Genomic DNA, 23,265 nt, shown 5'->3' with positions numbered 1-23,265 from the left:
AGGAGCTACATTCAGAATCTGCTGTGTCTGTGTGAGCTGGACTGGCTCCGCCCACACATGCCCATCTTGGGAAGAGGAGGAAGTACTTCCTCTGGTGGTGCCATGTGCCAGAGCAGAGCTGCCTAATTGTGGGAGGAGTCAAAGGGAGGGCCTACCTTGATTGTGATTGGCTAAACCCCCGATGACACTATATAGGGTTTGATTCTGATTGGCTGGTTGGAGCAACACACTTTTTAAAACCTGAAACAAGCCAGGGACAGAGAGGACAGACTGTCTTCACTTCTGGGACGTCAGTCCAGGTATGGGGACGAGTAGTACTGCTGGAGAACCTTCAGGAAGTGGATTTAGTGTAATATGAGCTTTTAAATGATCGGTTTTCCAGTGCGAGTCGAGATCCAGTGTACAAACAAGATCTTTCCTCGGTTCATGAGTTTCCATGATGCTGAGATGTCAACAAACCGAGGATGTTCTGCAGAATGTAAATGATGGAAATACGTGTTTTTAGGAGTGTGATGAGGAATTCCCTACAGAAACGTATTAGAGATGGACTTCAACAACTAAAACTGGCTCATAAATATTTGTATTTTTCCCGTGTGGATTCTGGTGGAGGAACTTTTTATCCTGTTTGAGGAATTTTGCAAAAATCAAAGCCTTGACTGCTCTCAGATAGTGTCCCAGTCTCAGGCTTCAAATCGCTGTCAGCTTCTTCTTTTTCTTTTTCCTGTTCAGCAACACGAGCGAATGAGCGGGTTGAGGTGGGCTCTAATGATATTCTGGTAAATGGCCACACACACTTGCAGCCACTCTGTGGTGTGATTATCAGAATTGCCCCTCGGAGACTCACAGACAGAAAAAGAAAATGAAAATGTGTTTTATTAGCTGGCTGCGATTTTTGTGCAAATCCAAAACTACATTAAAGCCTATTGAAGAATTATCTCCAGAGAATCTCCGGCATTAAATGAAAGAACCTCTGACAGATGGATGTGGTCAGTGGGCCTGATGTCAGACCTCAGGCTCCAACTGAATCTAATGCTTGGAGGAAACGACAGCCAGCAAAGTTTCATTTGTCAAGAATGAAAATCAAACCCAAAACGTGACGATCTCATTTTAAACAACAAGCTTCCCCCACTGAAAAACTGTTTAGAATTATTCAACCCATTCCTAGCAGCGGGATGTAGAGTCACAGTGGAGAGAGTACATCAGTTAGGTTTCAGTGTTCACGTTGTCGTTTGGCTTCCCGGGATCCACTCCTGATGGATTCCACCCAAACTGGGACAAAGTTGTCTGGAAGACTAACGCGACTGAAAACAAGATTACTGAATAGCAAATGTTTGATTCTGGGCTGGGTCCGTCCTGTGTGGCGTTTCCATGTCCTCCGTCTTCTTGCACTTGTTTTGAGTTTTTCTCCCGACGCTCCGTCTTTCTGCCACGATCCACCAGGAAAGAGAAGCAGCAGTTAGTTTCTGAGTCCCTGTCCACACAACAGAACCATCTTTTTTCTTCCCGTCATTCTTAAAAATGCTCCATCCATGTGACACCATAAAGACTGCTCTAAACAATGTAGTACATCTGCCAGGTCTATAGGGGGCGCTGTAACGCCGCCACAGAAATACACCAAAAACTGAGCGTAAAACGTAGAAATGGTCAAATCCATCATGTGTCTTTATTAAAGCATCAGCAGCTCCTGCAGCAGGTAGTCCGCCATGTTGGTGTTGTTAATGATGTCACAAGAGGGAGGCGGGGTTACAGGTCAAGAGGCGGGGCCATGACATCATCGTTTTCACGTCATGTGCGTCTCGTCCTTCCACACGTCAAAGCTGAGGCTCTAAAACATGGTGTGGACAATTGGACAGTAACCATGGTGACATTAAATGGAGGTGTCATTTAACAACAACAACATGGCGGACTACCTGCAGGTGGCGCTGCAGGAGCTGCTGATATATACAGTATATATATACATATATATATATATATATATATATATATATATATATATATATTATTATTATTATTATTATTTTTTTGTTGTTGCTATTATTTCTTCACATGAAACTGGACCAGAAGCCTCGCCTCCATTCATGACCTGTATTGACGTTTGCTGTTCGTCCTTGTAGGGTCTCACTATTCCTGCACTTCCATGTTCGGCCTGTTTGATTGAGCAAATTATCAAACAACAAAACACATAATGTATTTATTCATGATATCTCTATAAAGGAGTCGTCACATATCCAGTCTCCCTTAAACTGTTTTTAAATCAATTCTTAACATTTATCAAGGAAAAGAATCAAACCTGGAGCTTCATTCTGACCCTGTTTCATCCCACAACTTCCTCTCAGAGAGAACAGGAGAGATTCTGACTGCTAGGATGTTAGGCTGCTGATTGGCTGCAGGAACTGTCAGTCATGGTGATAGCATAGCATAGTGATAGCATGGCGATAGCATTGCAATAGCATGGTGATAGCATAGCAATAGCATGGTGATAGCAAGTGGTAGCATGGTGATAGCATAGTGATAGCATAGTGGTAGCATGGTGATAGCATAGCATAGTGGTAGCATGGTGATAGCATTGCAATAGCATGGTGATAGCATAGCAATAGCATGGTGATAGCAAGTGGTAGCATGGTGATAGCATAGTGATAGCATAGTGGTAGCATGGTGATAGCATAGCAATAGCATGGTGATAGCATAGTGGTAGCATGGTGATAGCATAGTGATAGCATAGTGGTAGCATGGTGATAGCATAGTGATAGCATAGTGGTAGCATGGTGATAGCATAGCATAGTGATAGCATGGTGGTAGCATGGTGATAGCATAGCATAGTGGTAGCATGGTGATAGCATAGCAATAGCATGGTGATAGCATAGTGGTAGCATAGTGATAGCATAGCAATAGCATGGTGATAGCATAGCAATAGCATGGTGATAGCATAGCAATAGCATGGTGATTTTTTTCATGCTCCACCATCTTCTTCTCTGTTTGGTGTATTTTTGTGGCAGAGTTGCAGCGCCACCTATCGGCCTGGCAGATGTACTACATCGTTTTGAGTAGTTTTCATGGTGCCGTGTGGGCAGAGTATAAAAGACCGACGGGGGGAACAAAGATGATTTTGGCCAGTGTGGACGGGGTCGTAGTTCCTCTAAATCATGTTTGGATCATCGATCAAAAAAAGAAAAGAAAAGAAAGTCTGGACTGCATCAGTCTTGTTTCATGTCTTTAATTGAAGATTTTCCTGAGTAAGGAGATAAAATGAGTAACTGACCGTAATCCTGCACGCTTCCTGTTACCGAGCGCCGCCTCCAACACTGATCGATGGATCTGTGGCAGTCGTGAAAATTCACAGCTGAAGTGAGAGGGTGTGATTTTAGTGTAGAGCACTCCTCTGGGTCACACAGTGAGATGCATGCTGGGAGAAAAAACAGGTGTGATGAGGAGAAGGTTGTTTTCCTCCAGGCGGTCGCAGCGTCTCGTCTCAGACCTGCTGAAGACATGGATCATTAGATGAGTGTCCTGGCTGATCTGTGGGGTTAACGTCTGTGTGAGGGTTCAACTCCCAGACAAACGAAACTCCAAGTACAAAACATACTGATAGTAAAGCTGTGAGAATACCACTAGGATGGTACAGAGGCTTTTATTTCCTAAAATGCTGCTGCTCCTGTTCATCTCTCACTCACTCTCATCACACACACACACACACACACACACACACACACACACACACACACACACACACACACACAGTTCCAATGAAAGATTCATGGAGCAGTAAAGATAAAGGCGTCTCCTCTTCTGCTCCACTTACCATAGTGGACAAATTCTGCCCCACAACCCGCCTAAACACACACACACACACAGACACACACACACACACACACACACACACACACACACACACACACACACACACACACACACACACACACACACACACACAGGACCTGTAAAAAAAAACCGAGGCGAGCAGCGATGCGCACTGCTGTGGGGCATTTACTCACCCTTAACCTTCCCAGACTCTCTCTCTCTCTCTCTCTCTCACTCTCTCACTCTCTTACACTCTCCCCCCCCCCCTCTCTCTCTCTCTCTCTCAAATCATCCTACAAGTACCACTTCAATTATATACAGTGTGTACAGGAAATATACATTCCTCAGTTCTGTACGGTCGCGTTCATCTTTATTTCTTTGGAAATGTAAGCAGACCCTTTCTGTGTTCGTTCAAATCACTTTCATCGACATGGAGGACAAACGTCCCACAAAGGAAAAGGGATTGATATTTATGTTTAGACGTTGTTGGATTCCTATTGGATAAGCAGAAGAGAATAAAAGTGTAAAAACAACGTGTGCCGGAAGGAAATATTGTCCATGTGTAGTTCCATGACCATGTGCAGTATTTGTTATTTTATATAAAATAATATAACGAAGCCAAATGACAGCAGAAGCTCCCAGATTGAAGATGTTTGCAGCTGAACTCGACTGAAGACGTGAGACAGACAAGCTTCTATATATAAACCAGACTCCCGTCTTACTGTATCTACTGTGCAGAGTACTTTCCTGGGTATATGGAAGGAATCCTACAGTGCCATAAATACTTACTGCGGGAGCGTGTAAACAGTGCAGATTCTTTGCTTCAGCGGCGCAGTAGTACACAAACATCCTGCAGTCACATTGGAACTCAGTGTGGGTGCTGCACCATGGCCACTGCACCGTCACTCTGAGAACAGATTGAGAGCCTTGGTTTGTCAATAATCTGAATATTCCACTCATGAATTGAGAGGAAGTGTCTCAATCTGACAGTGACAATAAGATCATTAGGATGTTGAATTAGAAAAACAGATTAGTACAGATTAGGATTATGTTGTAAGTTTTCATGTAGTTATTAAATTTGGAACAATTTCATTGAAATGGTGTTTTTAATCACATCGTTAAATGTTCATGAAAATTACTATTGTATTTTAATGTTTTTATTTCTGTGTATTTTCTGTTGGTCCTTTCTTTGTTGTGAACCACAACTAAACTCAATGCTTCCTGCTCCTGATGGTGTTTCCAACACGCTTTACTTAGAAAAAACAAAGAGACTTCTGTATTGTACATTAAGAAGTGATTTTTGACCACAACTTGAGTAGAATGACATTTATACATCATGTATGTATTATAGGTATCGCAGTGCTTTGAGCTCAGTACTGCTGAGAGTATTAATATACTGATGTTTAGGTGGTTCAGTCTTCACCCTGCCAAGGCTCTCGTTGCAGTAATACATGGTAATTATATTCAAACGCTGAGCGAGGTTGAGACTGATGAGAGTATAAGTAACTGATGAGAGTATAAGTAACTGATGAGAGTATAAGTAACTGATGAGAGTATAAGTAACTGATGAGAGTGTACCTGATGAGAGTATAAGTAACTGATGAGAGTATAAGTAACTTTGCAGCTCGACATTAAAGCAGTGACGTAAACAATAAAATGACAGTATAACAAACTTTAGATATTGACAACTCCACATGTTTGCCTTGGTTTTATTCCAAAAAGCTGTAAATACTATATGAAAAAGTAAATATATATATATATATATATATATGACAGTTCCTGCAGCCAATCAGCAGCCTAACATCCTAGCAGTCAGAATCTCTCCTGTTCTCTCTGAGAGGAAGTTGTGGGATGAAACAGGGTCAGAATGAAGCTCCAGGTTTGATTCTTTTCCTTGATTTATGTTCAGAATTGATTTAAAGAGAATTCCAGGAGACTGGATCCATGAGAAAAGCAGCTGACGACTTTAACTCCTGCTGCTACAGCAGATAGTGGATTTTGTTTTCCAACACCGTGTTTGATTGATGTCTTGCTGTCAGAACATATAGCTGCAGCAGTATATTAACCATGGCCTGTGTTTCCCCACCGTACAGGTGGACATCTGAGGATGTGTCCTCAAGGCCCCACCTGCTGCACCAGCACCATGGAGGAGAGTCTGGCCGGCCTGAGCTCCCAGGAGACCGAGGGGCTGATCAGAGAGGCCGGCAGGTCACTGCAGGCCGTCTTCAATGGCCTCCACAGGAGCTTCGACAGTGAGTGTGTGTGTGTGTGTGTGTGTGTGTGTGTGTGTGTGTGTGTGTGTGTGTGTGTGTGTGTGTGTGTGTGTGTGTGTGTGTGTGTGTGTGTCCCAAGAGCAGGGAATCAGCTTATCACGTTTCATTGTGTCTGGCTGACGCTGCTCTCATTATAGCACCCAGTCAGGGGTCTCCTTGACACACACACACACACACACACACACACACACACCACACACACACACACACACACACACACACACACACACACACACACACACACACACACACACACACACACACACACACACACACACACACACACACACACTGGGGTGTCCCCCGGGGCGGTGGCTGGTTCAGCTAATGAGCAGTTGACCCACTGAAGAACCTGCAGATCACTGCACATCAGAGGAAGCGAGGGATGGGGGAGATGTCACTCCAAACAACGGGGAAACAGACAGAAGTGGCGAAAAAACATCTAATTAAACATTAATAATCCTCTGGTAGTGAAGAAACTAATTCAACAGGCCGACTGATAGTGGTGCTTTCTGCAAGAAAAAAAGAAATATGAGTCAAATAAAGGATTTGTGAGCTATACCTGACGTAGGTTATAATCTACATGCTGAGCCTCACTAACATAAGAAGTGAGTTGTCACCAGGGTCACCAGAACATGCGGCGTGTTTGAAAAGTGATCATGGAGTCACTCGTTTGGTTTAGTGACGTCAAATACAGTTTGATCATTTTCCTGTATTTCCCATATTCTCCTCCTCTTTTGCCCTGAAATCAGTTCAGTGAAGCTCCGGCTGAGAGACGGAACCGCTTCAGCAAAGCAACAGGAACTGTGGACCAGAGGAGTCATGCTCTTCTCACAAACCCGTCCAAACAGAACCAAATATTGAATCATTGATTCTGTGACTTTTATCAAGTTTATCCTGCTGAAAGAAATTAATATCAATGAACAGCTGATGAATGGTGATGTGAAGAGGGCGTCGTCCCTCACAGTGACGGATCAGTGGAGAAACAAAGAACAGACCCGTCGCAGGTCTGGAGCAGCGTTCAGCTACTAGAAGCTCCTCTCAGGTGTTGACAGACGATCCAGGACTTCAGTGTGAGCGACCGCTCCTCCTGGCCTTGTCTGCTGGACGGCGACCGTCAGCTCTACTTAACATCATGATCGGTGGCGTGGTGGCGAGCAGCGCCCCCGCCTCACCGTCTTAAGACCCTGGAGCCATCCGGGGCCACCGCAGTGCACAGGCTGCATGTTATCCCCGCGTCTGCAGGGGTTTTCTCCACGTAATCCGGCTTCCTGGTTCGGTGAAGAAGACGAGTCCAGTTTTAGACTTTCTGTCTGTTGACTGTGACCTGCCTGGTTCCCTGCACCACATCTGAATATAGTCGGAATAGCATAGCGATAGCATGGTGATAGCATAGCGATAGCATGCCGATAGCATAGTGATAGCATAGCAATAGCATGGTGATAGCATAGCGATAGCATGCCGATAGCATAGCAATAGCATGGTGATAGCATAGCGATAGCATGCCGATAGCATAGTGATAGCATAGCAATAGCATGGTGACAGCATAGCAATAGCATGGTGATAGCTAGGTGATAGCATGTGATAGCATAGCGATAGCATGGTGATAGCATGGTGATAGCGTAGCGATAGCATAGCATAACAGTCCTTCCCTCACATTAAAAATAAAAAAGATATAAAGCATCTCCAAACATCCAGCTGCAGAGCAGCGCCCCCCGGAGGTTTAAAATGAAATACAGGCTCATTTGTAAATCACATGGTTCAACGTTTATACTAGTCCTGTTAGCGGTTAGCAGTTAGCAGCTAAATCTAGCAGAGGTGGTTTATGATTTCAGCCTCCTGAGTTGACGACAATCTAAACCTCCCGTTCTGGGGTGGCGCCCCCTTGTGGCCGATTCTGGTTTGAACAAAGAGTCCAAACAGAAAAACTTTCAAACTCCAGATTTTCACTTTCAACTGAGGTTCAACACCAAGAATCAAGTTTTAACCAGGAAACCAGGGTTCTGCTGACGACGGCTTTAACAAGTACGTCATCTTCAGTCTGCAGTGAACTCTTCATCTCAAGTGTTCAGAAAGGGATTTGTGACGCTTCAATTTAGATTTTTTTTTAATGTTATTTTCTTCTTCTGTTGTGTCATTTCTTGTCAACTCGCTCGTAGCCTACTTCACCGAGCTGCACGGTCGTTCGGAGCGCTCCCTGCAGGAGGCGCTCTCTCCCCTCGGCCCGCTGTACTCCCAGAACACTCGCCTGTACGGGGACCTGTACGCCGACCTCCGTCAGTACTACAGAGGCTCCGCCCTCAACCTGGACGAGAACCTGTCCGACTTCTGGGCTCGACTCCTGGAGCGAATGTTCAAGACCTCAGCCCCCACCGAGGTGAGTGGACAGCAGGAGGTGGGGAGCGGGCGTCCAGGGGTTTCAATCAGTCAAACTTTATTAACAAGCTTCACACAACAGGAACACAGCCATCACACAAGAAAACCAGGAATTACAAGGAAACTGTAGAACCAGGACACGACTGGGGAACTCCTTTACAAAGTCTCTTAGGAATGTATTAAATAAGAGAATTACTAAAACTGACCAAAATATATAATGTGAACTATAGAAATGATAACAGCAAGCTGAAGCTGAGGCAAAGTGCCAGATCAATTAATCCACCACACAAATAAAACCATTAATAAAGTATATGGAAACATCTGTAAAGTGGAATCAAGGAATTGGAGTAGCTAATAAAATAATGTGAAATAAACCTCTAAAGCAATGGTTCTCAAAGTTTCGAGAACCATTTTATATATATATATATATATATATATATATATATATATATATATATAAATTAGTGTCTTATTTATGTTTATATTTATAGACCGTTGACAAATGAAAACAAGATGGTGGTATTTGATGGACGAGGATCAGAAGTGAATGTAGTTTTCATAAATATAATTATTTGGACAAAATGAAGGTATTTCTGTCACCAAACTAGGATTGACGTTCCGTGTCACTGATTCCTCTTCTTCTCCCGTCGTGTGTCTGGACGTGGTTTCCTCTGATGCTCGCCACCGTCCGTCACCCGCCTCTGTCGCCTCCGTCTGACAGGTCAACCTGTCCGAGGATTACCTGGAGTGTGTTGCTAAGCAACAGGAGACGCTGCGGCCGTTCGGCGACATCCCCCGGGACCTGAGAGCCAAGGTGATCCGGGCATTCGTCACGGCCAGGTCGTTTGTCCAGGGGCTGCTGGTCAGCGCCGAGGTGGTTCGCAAGGTCTCACAGGTGTGTGTGTGTGTGTGTGTGTGTGTGTGTGTGTGTGTGTGTGTGTGTGTGTGTGTGTGTGTGTGTGTGTGTGTGTGTGGTCTCACCGTCTCCACCCTTCAAATGAGAAACACAAATATCATCAGTAATGAAAGTGAGCAGAACAGATTCTAGTTTGTTTAGTTGTGTTGATTTCCCAGAGTTCATGTGACGGTTTGTTGTTTCCTTCATCACAACAAATCTTCTGTTCAACCGTTTTACAGTGAAAACGTTGTGTTGAAGCCATTAATTTTACACATTAAAAAACTAAACAAAACAACATCAATGTACATTTGATGTGAATCTTTAACAGTACTTACAGTATTTAGCAAAAGATATAAGATTCATAAGTTTTAGTAAATCACACATAAATATCTAAATGCTCTAAATATCTACAGCTTTTAGTGCAATATTGTTCATGTGCAATTAACCTCTCTGACCTGTACAACATTACCAATCTGCTGCTTTTACGATACGAGCTTTCTTATTTTATTTAATTAACTGATTATTTATTTATTCTCTCTCCTGCTTTTTATGTATTGCCCTTTGCCCACTTAATTGCCCCTCAGGGATAAATAAAGGTTTTTTCTGATTCTGGTTGTGCAGTCTTCCAGAAGAAGCCGTTGAGTTGTCGTGTCGCTCTGTCAGATTTGTGAATGAAAATGTCTTTGTTTTTTAAAAGAGGCTTGAGTTCATCATGACCCCCGGCCAGCTCAGCTGGTAGAGCATGAGACTCTCAAGGTAGAGGGTTCATGTCCCACCTCAAGGTAGAGGGTCCATGTCCCATCTCAAGGTAGAGGGTCCATGTCCAATCTCAAGGTAGAGGGTTCATGTCCCACCTCAAGGTAGAGGGTCCATGTCCCATCTCAAGGTAGAGGGTTCATGTCCCACCTCAAGGTAGAGGGTCCATGTCCCATCTCAGAGTAGAGGGTCCATGTCCCATCTCAGAGTAGAGGGTTCATGTCCCATCTCAGGGTAGAGGGTCCATGTCCCATCTCAAGGTAGAGGGTCCATGTCCCATCTCAGGGTAGAGGGTCCATGTCCCATCTCAGAGTAGAGAGTTCATGTCCCATCTCAAGGTAGAGGGTCCATGTCCCATCTCAAGGTAGAGGGTCCATGTCCCACACCGGTCGCCACCTTCCTGCAGGAAGGTTCTTAATGGGTCAATGTGATCTGGGTGACGGTGCTCAGACTGACACCACCACCACCCGGGAACGGAGGAGAGGGAGGAGATGGATGGATGGATGGATGGATGGATGGATGGATGGAGGGACGGACGGATGGATGGATGGATGGATGGATGGACGGACGGATGGATGGATGGATGGAGTTCCTAATGTGGGCTGACTGTTTTACAGTCAGGATTATTCTGCCTGTACTGTTGCAGTGCTGCCCCCTGCTGGCAGTTCTCTGTGTTTCGGAGCCATTTGTCACAGGATGATGACTTTCTATCCTCCACAGGTTCCCCTGAGTCCTGAATGCACGAAGGCCCTGATGAAGCTGGTGTACTGCCCCCACTGCCGAGGCCTGGCCCCCGTCCGGCCCTGCTCCACCTACTGCGCCAACGTGATGAAGGGCTGCCTGGCAAACCAGGCCGACCTCCAGCCCGAGTGGCACAACCTCATCGGTAGGACGTCCTCGGGCAAGAGGGTTCAATTACTTGTACTTTATTTTTAATAAATAATAATATGGAATATAGAATAAATATAAATAAACTATGATCAATGTTGTAGAAGGATATTGTTCAAAATATGAGAAATAAATCCAGATACATTTATTCTATCACAATAGTCTAAATACTATTCATGGTCTTCATCAACTCGTGATGTTTGGCCATATCAGAAATATACATATATAAATTACTTCATATATACATATGTACAGTTTACATGCATAGAAATGTTTCTAGGCCAGTGGCTGGCGGTCAGGACCTTCTCTGAAGACCAGAATCCCAGACTGAAGTTACTCTGTCCATGAGTATTTCTTCATCATTCTAAATGTTGTGTTCGATCCGTCTCATAGCTTCTCCTCCGGCTTCCTGACGGGGAGTTTCATGTTAAAGCTTTTGACCAATGACATTTCACCATCGTCTGTCGCCGGGACAAAGAAATCTGCCCGAGGGCTTCATAGTAACGCCGCTGCTTCAGCCAATCAGAGTTTGAGCTGTCGACTCAGCGCTTTCTAGAAGGTGTACGGCCACGGCGGCGTATTCACGCCCACTGATTGGATGAAGGAAGACATGTGACCGTACGGCACACAGCTGATGCCCTGGTGAAGTGTGAGGCCCCGCCCACACCAGAACGCATTTCTGTCCGGTCGTCCACACGGCGCAGCTTTAATGTGAAAATCTGGGCTGTGGACAAACAAGACGCACAAAATGATGACGTCATTGCATTTCTGTTGTTTCTGGCAAGTCACAGCGCCCCCTCGAGGCCTGGCATAAATACTACATCATATCGAGCCAGGCTCATCGGGATGTGAGGACGGAAGTTTGTTTTTTTGAGAACGGCGGGGAGAAACAAGATGGTGTTGTCTGGTGTGGGCGGAGCCTGAGTCTGTTCTCCATCCTGTGCTCAGATACGATGATCCAGGTGGCGTCGAGTTTCAGCACAGAGCCCAGTCTGGACGTGGTTCTCTCCTCCATCCCGGTTCGGGTCTACGAGGCTGTACGCTACCTGCAGGAGAACATGGACACGTTCACAGCCAAGGTGGGCCTCCTCCTGACTCTGGTGCTTTCACCTGATGTCCTGGTGAGGCTGAACAGTGTCGTCACGTTTCTCCATCAAAGTTGTGTTCAGCTGTATCGGTTCCTGAAGGTGTGTTGTGTTCAGGTGTATCGGTTACTGAAGGTGTGTTGTGTTCAGGTGTATCGGTTACTGAAGGTGTGTTGTGTTCAGGTGTATCGGTTCCTGAAGGTGTGTTGTGTTCAGGTGTATCGGTTCCTGAAGGTGTGTTGTGTTCAGGTGTATCGGTTACTGAAGGTGTGTTGTGTTCAGGTGTATCGGTTACTGAAGGTGTGTTGTGTTCAGGTGTATCGGTTACTGAAGGTGTGTTGTGTTCAGGTGTATCGGTTACTGAAGGTGTGTTGTGTTCAGGTGTATCGGTGACTGAAGGTGTGTTGTGTTCAGGTGTATCGGTTACTGAAGGTGTGTTGTGTTCAGGTGTATCGGTTACTGAAGGTGTGTTGTGTTCAGGTGTATCGGTGACTGAAGGTGTGTTGTGTTCAGGGGTATCGGTGACTGAAGGTGTGTTGTGTTCAGGTGTATCGGTTACTGAAGGTGTGTTGTGTTCAGGTGTATCGGTTACTGAAAGTGTGTTGTGTTCAGGTGTATCGGTTACTGAAGGTGTGTTGTGTTCAGGTGTATCGGTTACTGAAGGTGTGTTGTGTTCAGGTGTATCAGTTACTGAAGGTGTGTTGTGTTCAGGTGTATCCGTTACTGAAGGTGTGTTGTGTTCAGGTGTATCCGTTACTGAAGGTGTGTTGTGTTCAGGTGTATCGGTGACTGAAGGTGTGTTGTGTTCAGGTGTATCGGTGACTGAAGGTGTGTTGTGTTCAGGTGTATCGGTTACTGAAGGTGTGTTGTGTTCAGGTGTATCGGTTACTGAAGGTGTGTTGTGTTCAGGTGTATCGGTTACTGAAGGTGTGTTGTGTTCAGGTGTATCGGTTACTGAAGGTGTGTTGTGTTCAGGTGTATCGGTTACTGAAGGTGTGTTGTGTTCAGGTGTATCAGTGACTGAAGGTGTGTTGTGTTCAGGTGTATCAGTGACTGAAGGTGTGTTGTGTTCAGGGGTATCGGTGACTGAAGGTGTGTTGTGTTCAGGTGTATCGGTTACTGAAAGTGTGTTGTGTTCAGGTGTATCGGTTACTGAAGGTGTGTTGTGTTCAGGTGTATCGGTTACTGAAGGTGTGTTGTGTTCAGGTGTATCAGTTACTGAAGGTGTGTTGTGTTCAGGTGTATCCGTTACTGAAGGTGTGTTGTGTTCAGGTGTATCCGTTACTGAAGGTGTGTTGTGTTCAGGTGTATCAGTGACTGAAGGTGTGTTGTGTTCAGGTGTATCGGTTACTGAAGGTGTGTTGTGTTCAGGTGTATCGGTTCCTGAAGGTGTGTTGTGTTCAGGTGTATCGGTTACTGAAGGTGTGTTGTGTTCAGGTGTATCGGTTACTGAAGGTGTGTTGTGTTCAGGTGTATCGGTTACTGAAGGTGTGTTGTGTTCAGGTGTATCGGTTACTGAAGGTGTGTTGTGTTCAGGTGTATCGGTTCCTGAAGGTGTGTTGTGTTCAGGTGTATCGGTTCCTGAAGGTGTGTTGTGTTCAGGTGTATCGGTTCCTGAAGGTGTGTTGTGTTCAGGTGTATCGGTGACTGAAGGTGTGTTGTGTTCAGGTGTATCGGTTACTGAAGGTGTGTTGTGTTCAGGTGTATCAGTGACTGAAGGTGTGTTGTGTTCAGGTGTATCAGTTACTGAAGGTGTGTTGTGTTCAGGTGTATCAGTTACTGAAGGTGTGTTGTGTTCAGGTGTATCAGTTACTGAAGGTGTGTTGTGTTCAGGTGTATCGGTGACTGAAGGTGTGTTGTGTTCAGGTGTATCGGTTACTGAAGGTGTGTTGTGTTCAGGTGTATCGGTTACTGAAAGTGTGTTGTGTTCAGGTGTATCGGTTACTGAAGGTGTGTTGTGTTCAGGTGTATCGGTTACTGAAGGTGTGTTGTGTTCAGGTGTATCGGTTACTGAAGGTGTGTTGTGTTCAGGTGTATCGGTTACTGAAGGTGTGTTGTGTTCAGGTGTATCGGTTACTGAAGGTGTGTTGTGTTCAGGTGTATCCGTTACTGAAGGTGTGTTGTGTTCAGGTGTATCCGTTACTGAAGGTGTGTTGTGTTCAGGTGTATCAGTGACTGAAGGTGTGTTGTGTTCAGGTGTATCGGTGACTGAAGGTGTGTTGTGTTCAGGTGTATCAGTTACTGAAGGTGTGTTGTGTTCAGGTGTATCGGTTACTGAAGGTGTGTTGTGTTCAGGTGTATCGGTTACTGAAGGTGTGTTGTGTTCAGGTGTATCGGTTACTGAAGGTGTGTTGTGTTCAGGTGTATCCGTTACTGAAGGTGTGTTGTGTTCAGGTGTATCAGTGACTGAAGGTGTGTTGTGTTCAGGTGTATCAGTGACTGAAGGTGTGTTGTGTTCAGGTGTATCGGTTACTGAAGGTGTGTTGTGTTCAGGTGTATCAGTTACTGAAGGTGTGTTGTGTTCAGGTGTATCGGTTACTGAAAGTGTGTTGTGTTCAGGTGTATCGGTTACTGAAGGTGTGTTGTGTTCAGGTGTATCGGTTACTGAAGGTGTGTTGTGTTCAGGTGTATCGGTTACTGAAGGTGTGTTGTGTTCAGGTGTATCGGTTACTGAAGGTGTGTTGTGTTCAGGTGTATCGGTTACTGAAGGTGTGTTGTGTTCAGGTGTATCGGTTACTGAAGGTGTGTTGTGTTCAGGTGTATCCGTTACTGAAGGTGTGTTGTGTTCAGGTGTATCAGTGACTGAAGGTGTGTTGTGTTCAGGTGTATCGGTGACTGAAGGTGTGTTGTGTTCAGGTGTATCGGTTACTGAAGGTGTGTTGTGTTCAGGTGTATCGGTTACTGAAGGTGTGTTGTGTTCAGGTGTATCGGTTACTGAAGGTGTGTTGTGTTCAGGTGTATCCGTTACTGAAGGTGTGTTGTGTTCAGGTGTATCAGTGACTGAAGGTGTGTTGTGTTCAGGTGTATCAGTGACTGAAGGTGTGTTGTGTTCAGGTGTATCGGTTACTGAAGGTGTGTTGTGTTCAGGTGTATCAGTTACTGAAGGTGTGTTGTGTTCAGGTGTATCGGTTACTGAAGGTGTGTTGTGTTCAGGTGTATCGGTTACTGAAGGTGTGTTGTGTTCAGGTGTATCGGTTACTGAAGGTGTGTTGTGTTCAGGTGTATCGGTTACTGAAGGTGTGTTGTGTTCAGGTGTATCGGTTACTGAAGGTGTGTTGTGTTCAGGTGTATCAGTGACTGAAGGTGTGTTGTGTTCAGGTGTATCGGTTACTGAAGGTGTGTTGTGTTCAGGTGTATCGGTTACTGAAGGTGTGTTGTGTTCAGGTGTATCAGTTCCTGAAGGTGTGTTGTGTTCAGGTGTATCGGTTACTGAAGGTGTGTTGTGTTCAGGTGTATCGGTTACTGAAGGTGTGTTGTGTTCAGGTGTATCGGTTACTGAAGGTGTGTTGTGTTCAGGTGTATCAGTGACTGAAGGTGTGTTGTGTTCAGGTGTATCGGTTACTGAAGGTGTGTTGTGTTCAGGTGTATCAGTTCCTGAAGGTGTGTTGTGTTCAGGTGTATCAGTTCCTGAAGGTGTGTTGTGTTCAGGTGTATCAGACCTGTGGGACTCCAGGTGAACCAGGAACAGGAAGTCCAGCGCTCCAGGAGCAGAGGAGGAAAAGTGGCTCTTTAACAGCATCAGAATATAAACCTTCTCCGACTGCTGGCCTCCGGCTGGAAATGCAGGTGAGTTCCTGCTCATATGTCAGAGTTCATGTAAAGTTTGTTAAACTCACATTTTTAGGATATTTGCTTCCTGAGCTTCTCTTCAATAGTTTCTTCATAGTAAAAGTGTGTGACTCCATCAGCAGCCGACTCACCGGGAGACTTTACTCTCCCTGACGCAACGTCTTTATTCTGCTTTAGATGCTGCTGTGTAACATTTAACCTCAGCTGTGTAACATTTAACCTCATTCTGTGTAACATTTAACCTCATTCTGTGTAACATTTAACCTCAGCTGTGTAACATTTAACCTCATTCTGTGTAACATTTAACCTCATTCTGTGTAACATTTAACCTCATTCTGTGTAACATTTAACCTCAGCTGTGTAACATTTAACCTCATTCTGTGTAACATTTAACCTCAGCTGTGTAACATTTAACCTCATTCTGTGTAACATTTAACCTCATTCTGTGTAACATTTAACCTCAGCTGTGTAACATTTAACCTCATTCTGTGTAACATTTAACCTCATTCTGTGTAACATTTAACCTCATTCTGTGTAACATTTAACCTCAGCTGTGTAACATTTAACCTCATTCTGTGTAACATTTAACCTCAGCTGTGTAACATTTAACCTCAGCTGTGTAACATTTAACCTCATTCTGTGTAACATTTAACCTCAGCTGTGTAACATTTAACCTCAGCTGTGTAACATTTAACCTCATTCTGTGTAACATTTAACCTCAGCTGTGTAACATTTAACCTCAGCTGTGTCAGAGCAGAATATCGACCACAAATGTCAAAACATTGTTAAAACAAACTCTGTGACCTCATTTATACTTTTCATGATGTCATTTCTTACTTTGTATTACTGATATCAGCTGTACCTCTACTGGTTGACGAGACACACTGCGGCTGTGTGTGTGTGTGTGTGTGTGTGTGTGTGTGTGTGTGTGTGTGTGTGTGTGTGTGTGTGTGTGTGTGTGTGTGTGTGTGTGTGTGTGTGTGTGTGTGTGTGTGTGTGTGTGTGTGTGTGTGTGTGTGTGTGTGTGCAGGTGTCGGACCTGTCCAGCCAGCTGAGGGAGATGCGTCAGTACTGGGTCCAGCTCCCGGTGGCTCTGTGCAGCAAACTGTCAGCAGGAAGCAACAGTCAAGAGAAATGCTGGAATGGAATGACGAAGGCGAGGTGGGTGGAGGAATCTGTACATCCAACCTTCACCTCGGCGACGGACGATGGAGCTTTAGTTCAAACACGAGCGAGGCCAAAATCAATCAAGGCTTTTTAACGGTAAAATATTGAGAATGATAAGAAGCATATGAAGACAAGACAACACAGAGAAAATAAAGTCAAATGCTATTTGTACCACCCCAGAGGCAGGAAGCCATTCCCCCAATAACACACCCAACTGAAGAGAAATGTGTTTTCCTCCTCACACACGGATTTCACACCGTGCATGTGTGGCCATGGAGGTTCATCCTGAGATATACTACCATATGCTCTCCAAAAGGGGGGTGGGTGTGTGTGTGTGTGTGTGTGTGTGTGTGTGTGTGTGTGTGTGTGTGTGTGTGTGTGTGTGTGTGTGTGTGTGTGTGTGTGTGTGTGTGCGCGTGCGTGTGTGTGTGTGTGTGTGTGTGTGTGCGTGTGTGAATTATAACCGTGACAAAGCGTCTGAAACTCTCTGGCGCCCTCTAGTGGATTCCATGACACATTTTGGACTCTGGTTCAATAATTTCTTTTCTTTTCTTATAAATACAGATAAATAGACTTTTACACTGTAGGATGAAAGGCTTGATTTGCTGCCCGCTAACCGATAATTAACTAAAAGATGGAGCAAGAAGATCATATAGGATCATGAATTCTGAATTATTCATGTCATCATCATGATTGCACTACTTCAAAGTGAATGTTAATGTTGGGGCTTCTCAGGATATTCCTCTTATTAAAGTTAAATTGAGACAAAGGTCTTGTTTAATGGTCGTCCCTCAATCTATCATCGCCTCCGTTTGGTTCATGATGAGTCGTGGTTCATTGTCATCTCGCTCACACATTCAGGCCCAAACTAGACAGAATACACTCAGAAAATAAACTTAGTTTTTAGGATTTACTCCTAAACTTCCACTAATTGAAGCATGAATCACACCATGGACTGTTATCATGATAAAAACAGGTTTTATGTAACTCACCAAGGCTGGTTTGTTGCTTGAATTTGGTCATTATACAAATTATATTGTGGCAATAAACTGCACACTGATTGAAACCAAAGAAATTTGTTAATTTATTTAGCAGAAAAATATTTAAATCTTATAGTAATTCATGGTTGGACCCTGTCGGCACTGTTTTAGTTTTGTATTTGTTGTGATGCTCTGAATCACTCTAGAACTTTAATAAGTTGGTCCAGCTACACGTCTGGCTCCAGACCTTCATGCTCGTGGGTCTCGGCGCTCCGTGTGAATAAAGACAGAAGCCAAACCTTTTCCTGATGATGTGTTACGGTCTGGCTTCTGAGGCTCAGTGTGGACAAACAGTCAGGGACTCTTACTGAGAGTTTATTATAAAAGAGTTGAACAAGAACAGAGACTGTCTCTCTCTGTCTCTGTCTGTCTCTGTCTCTGTCTGTCTCTGTCTGTCTCTCTCTGTCTCTGTCTCTCTCTGTCTCTGTCTGTCTCAGTCTCTGTCTCTGTCTGTCTATGTCTCTGTCTGTCTATGTCTCTGTCTGTCTATGTCTCTGTCTCTCTCTGTCTGTCTGTCTCAGTCTCTGTCTCTGTCTGTCTATGTCTCTGTCTCTCTCTGTCTGTCTGTCTCAGTCTCTGTCTCTGTCTCTGTCTGTCTGTCTCTGTCTGTCTATGTCTCTGTCTCTGTCTCTATCTCAGTCTCAGAGGGGAGGCAGAAAGCAGCAGAGTTTAGCAGCAGAACAGAAGCTGAGCGTAACACTCGTAGTGATACTACCTTTAGAGTGTTGGCTGGAGCTCCAGCCAACACTCTAAAGGTAGTGATACTACCTTTAGAGTGGGTGGAGTCGACCTCCCGTTGAAGAAGTGCAGATGAGCAGCAGGGGAAACGAGCTCCACCCGTCGTTGGGGTCATTACTGCCCCCAGCAGCTCCACTTCCACAAACACAGCTGACACTCTGCCTGGAACTCAAGGGGAAGAGAGACAGGAGAGGAACAGCCTAAATACTGGCCAACAGCGCCCCCTAGGAGGCCTCTGAGGAGTAGGGCATGATGACAGTCTACTGCAATCCAAACCATCATTTAATACTCGCACACAAATATCATGAAGTGATGTAGTACATGTAATATGTATATTGGCTCTTCTCCTCTCCCATCCAGGTACCTTCCAGAAGTGATGGGCGATGGTTTGGCCAATCAGATCAACAACCCCGAGGTGGAGCTCGACATCACAAAGCCTGACATGACGATCCGGCAGCAGATCATGCAGCTTAAAATCATGAGCAACCGGCTGAAGAACGCTCTGGACGGCAACGACGTGGACTTTCAGGATGCAAGTAGGTTGTTTCCTTTAGAGGAATTACTGGGAGACGTTGTTTGATTGTGTTTATTCTGGCTGATAGATTAAATCACTGCTTCATATAATCTCCAGGTAATGTTTGAACCCAACATACATCAACAACATTCCTCATGAATGCTTGTAAATATTATATCAACGAAGGTCCCTGGGCCCAGATAGGTTTTCTTTAGAGCCGTCGTCAGCAGAACCCTGGTTTCCTGGTTAAAACTTGATTCTTGGTGTTGAACCTCAGTTGAAAGTGAAAATCTGGAGTTTGAAAGTTTTTCTGTTTGGACTCTTTGTTCAAACCAGAATCGGCCACAAGGGGGCGCCACCCCAGAACGGGAGGTTTAGATTCAGGAGTCTGACATCATAAACCACCTCTGCTAGATTTAGCTGCTAACTGCTAACCGCTAACAGGACTAGTAGAAACGTTGAACCATGTGATTTACAAATGAGCCTGTATTTCATTTTAAACCTCCGGGGGGCGCTGCTCTGCAGCTGGATGTTTGGAGACGCTTTATATCTTTCTTGTGAGCAAAGGACTGCTATGCTATCACTATGCTATCGCTATGCTATCACCATGCTATCGCTATGCTATGCTATCACCATGCTATGCTATTGCTATGCTATCACTATGCTATCACCATGACTGACAGTTCCTGCAGCCAATCAGCAGCCTAACATCCTAGCAGTCAGAATCTCTCCTGTTCTCTCTGAGAGGAAGTTGTGGGATGAAACAGGGTCAGAATGAAGCTCCAGGTTTGATTCTTTTTTCTAATAAATTTTTAAAATTGATTTAAAGAGAATTCAAAGGAGACTGAATACGTGAGACTAGCAAATAACAAAAGTGTTTCCAGATGAAGTGTCACCTTCTTCCGGTAGAACAGAGCCCGGTTGTTCCAGACTGGGTTATTTTTTAACCAGACGTTAACTACATTTAACTGACCGTTAACTTTAACAGCACTGTTATCTTGTTGTTCAAAACTGGGTTAACTCTGGGTTACCAGTGGTTAACCCTCACCATGGTGTTGATGATAGCAGGACAAAGGAGGGACAGGGTGGAGGACTGAAATTTGATAGAGTCGATCCTGGAATGAAGAGTTGCTCCTCTATGGAGCCCCAGAGTGGGCGGTGCCTTGGAAATGGGCGGAGCCTTGAAAGTGGGCGGGGCCTTGGGTGGGCTGCTAACCACTGTTGTTAACCTCACAGTTAACTTTGAAGGCGACGCTAACTAACGGGATGACTAACCATGTTTTAAACAACGCATACTTAACGGTCTGTGAGCTAACGGCGGGTTAAGGATCTAACCAGCAGTTAGGGCTTAACCAGTAGTTAAAATAAAACAGCTTAGAATAACTAGGCCCAGGTTGAGCAATAACCTGCAGCTTCAAGGCCAAAAGACTTATTTTCCTCCTCAGAAATAAACTGATTTCTCTTCTCATGAAGCTGCAGGTCAGAGGATTTAACACATTTCACTTCTTCCCTTCAAGGTGACGACATCAGTGGCTCAGGAAGCGGGATGTGTGTGGGTGGCCAGTGTCCTCGGAGCCGCCCGGGACTGTACGCCTACCCACCGGACAACAACCGGGTCCGGGGGGCGGCGGGCCCTCCACCCGGCCGGCGAGGCGCCCTGGTCCTCCTGCTCCTCCTGCTGCCCGCCACCGTCTGGCTGCTGCAGCGATGATGGGGCGCCGCCGTCTCCAGCCACTGCAGCAGGACTCCCCGGGGGAAGGACAGACGTCCGGGGGGACAAAGGGATGCAACTTTGCCAAAAAACAAATGAAAAAAAGAGACATTCTCGGGGAACAAAGGGACTTTTTGTTTCATTACGTGGAACTAAAAACGGACTGAACTCTTGATTTTGCTCAGTTTGCATCCGTCTTAGTTGGAGTGTAAAATAGTTTGTTGAACCGGCTCCAGTGGATCATCGGATAGTTTCAGGGAAGGAAAGAGGCAGGAGACAAAGAAGGAAGTGAAGACGGAGGAAGATAATATCCATTTAGCTGCAGTCGCCGGCAAACAGGCTGGAAAAATAAACGAGCAGTTTGTTGCCCTAACGTTCAACAAACCGTGGGTTGAGTTTTCTGCCTTCAGTTGAGGTTGTGTACCTTAATGGTGTGGGCTGTAAATGTTGGTGTCCAGTAGCTTCAGGCCTGCTCCCACAGGGAGCCATGAATGTACAGTGTGATACTCTGTTGGACAGGAAGTCCGTCCAAACCTGTGATGTGGTCGTCCAGTCGTCTCGCTGTGTGTCGGCGTAAACAGACACTTCTAGGATTTGTTCCCGGTGTTTCAGTGAAACGGTTTGTGGCGCTCCTGAAGTGTACGGGATGGGACTGTTTACCTCGTGTTTCCTGTAAAGCTCACCAGCCCACAACAACAAACAACCACTTCCTGTTCTCTAGTCTCACTTCAGTGAAGACGTGTTCAGTCTCATCAGAACTCCTAAAAAAACTAAACTAAACAAAAACAGAAGCACAGTTTGCTTCGTTGATGAAGACGGAGATGCACATTCTTCTTTCACATCCGGCTGCAGCGGCTGAGATGCAGCAGGTCAAACCAAAGCTCATCACACTCTTCCTCACTACCGTCAACACACCTGGAAACACCTGGAAACACCTGCAAACACCTGGAAACACCTGCAAACACCTGCAAACACCTGGAAACACCTGCACCAGCTTTTATCCTCCATGTTAGAAAAAAGTTTTTTTGTACATACCGAATATCTGCCGACTCCTCATGAACCTGGTGGTCATTTGTTTTTACCCAGCATGCCTTTGGTGACGGCTGCGCTGTAACAGTCATGTGGGACTCCTGATTCACCGCTCTCTGCACCGTGGGGTTGTGCATCGGGCTGATCTCAGGCCCAGTTTTGCGGATACACTCGTATCCGTTGTCGTGTGAACGGGGTTCTCTTTTGGGTTTTCTGTTGCTCAGTGTATTCAATCACCATTTCTTCCATTAAACTCTGTTTGATTGTAGCAGTGGGAGTTTTCTTGCCATGGACAGTTTGATTTGATTCAGGAACATAAAAAAAAAGGATCACATTAAAATGTGACTTACTGAGAAGCTCAATACATGCTGTAAAGAACAAAAAGAACAAGCTTGAAGATATAAAGATGATGGGCAGCATCTGGTACAGTTGTCTGCAGTGTGCTGTTTGTACGGTATTGCAGTGTCGGGGGGGGGGTTCTCCGATCGAGGGTATCCTGCCCTCGCCCACAGTTGGCTAGGCTCGGCTCCAGCGCCCCGCAACCCTGAACTGACTAAGCTGGATGGATGGATGGATGGATGGATGGATGGATGGATGGTTATAATGTGCAGAGTGATCACGTGAGGAATGAACTGGCTCTTTGTTACACCCTATTTCTGTACATTTCTTGATTGATTATTTTTTAATATATTTAGTAATTATTTAAATACTATTTGAGCACAGAATGAAAAGATAGTGTGTCATCTGGATAAAGAGGTTGGGGAAAACTTGGGTCCATCGGTTGGAAAGGAACAAAGACTACCCCTTTCTGACTTCTCAATACTTTTTGAGAGAAGGAAATACTGGACGGACTATAATTAGAATACTGTAATCCAAGTTTACTGTACACACAACTGATTCTATTTAATGTCAAAATACAGATGACCAAAAAACTGCAGTTTCCATGATAACCATTACCATGACATCATCAGCCCATGTAAGTTCACTTATGACATCATTCCCTTTGAATTCTGTTGTGATGACTCACCATAGCTTTGATGTAATGAACCACAGAGTTGACAGACATGAAACAACTAACAGGCCTTTGAAGTCTTGAAGGCTGTACTTGAGTGAGAAGGAAAGTACAAATATTTAAATAGGTTCATACAGGCAAAGAGACTATTGAGAAACCAGTGGTAAGAGGTACTGCACAGTTGCAGTATT

The 23,265-nt window shown here is 45.0% G+C and overlaps 1 protein-coding gene across 1 annotated transcript in view; it reads left to right on the top strand.

Moving 5' to 3' along the window:
* The window catches only part of LOC308116049 (glypican-1-like), a gene marked incomplete at its 5' end in the record, with an annotated part of 40,379 nt that extends 17,892 nt beyond the window's left edge, over positions 1-22,487 (top strand). Inside the window, 9 exon segments of the mRNA XM_080474015.1 lie at positions 5,892-6,050; positions 8,231-8,448; positions 9,169-9,342; positions 10,822-10,987; positions 11,938-12,068; positions 15,723-15,860; positions 16,894-17,024; positions 19,169-19,344; positions 20,840-22,487. Coding sequence (XP_080330141.1) covers positions 5,892-6,050; positions 8,231-8,448; positions 9,169-9,342; positions 10,822-10,987; positions 11,938-12,068; positions 15,723-15,860; positions 16,894-17,024; positions 19,169-19,344; positions 20,840-21,033 — 1,487 coding nt within the window. The 3' untranslated portion in view covers positions 21,034-22,487.
* Positions 22,488-23,265: the final 778 nt, after the last annotated feature.

This window comes from Lipophrys pholis (genome assembly GCF_963383615.2).
Source record: "Lipophrys pholis genome assembly, chromosome: 10".
Lineage (NCBI taxonomy): Eukaryota > Metazoa > Chordata > Actinopteri > Blenniiformes > Blenniidae > Lipophrys > Lipophrys pholis.
Note: the sequence above shows the minus strand (reverse complement) of the source record. Positions and strands in the feature narration are given on the sequence as shown.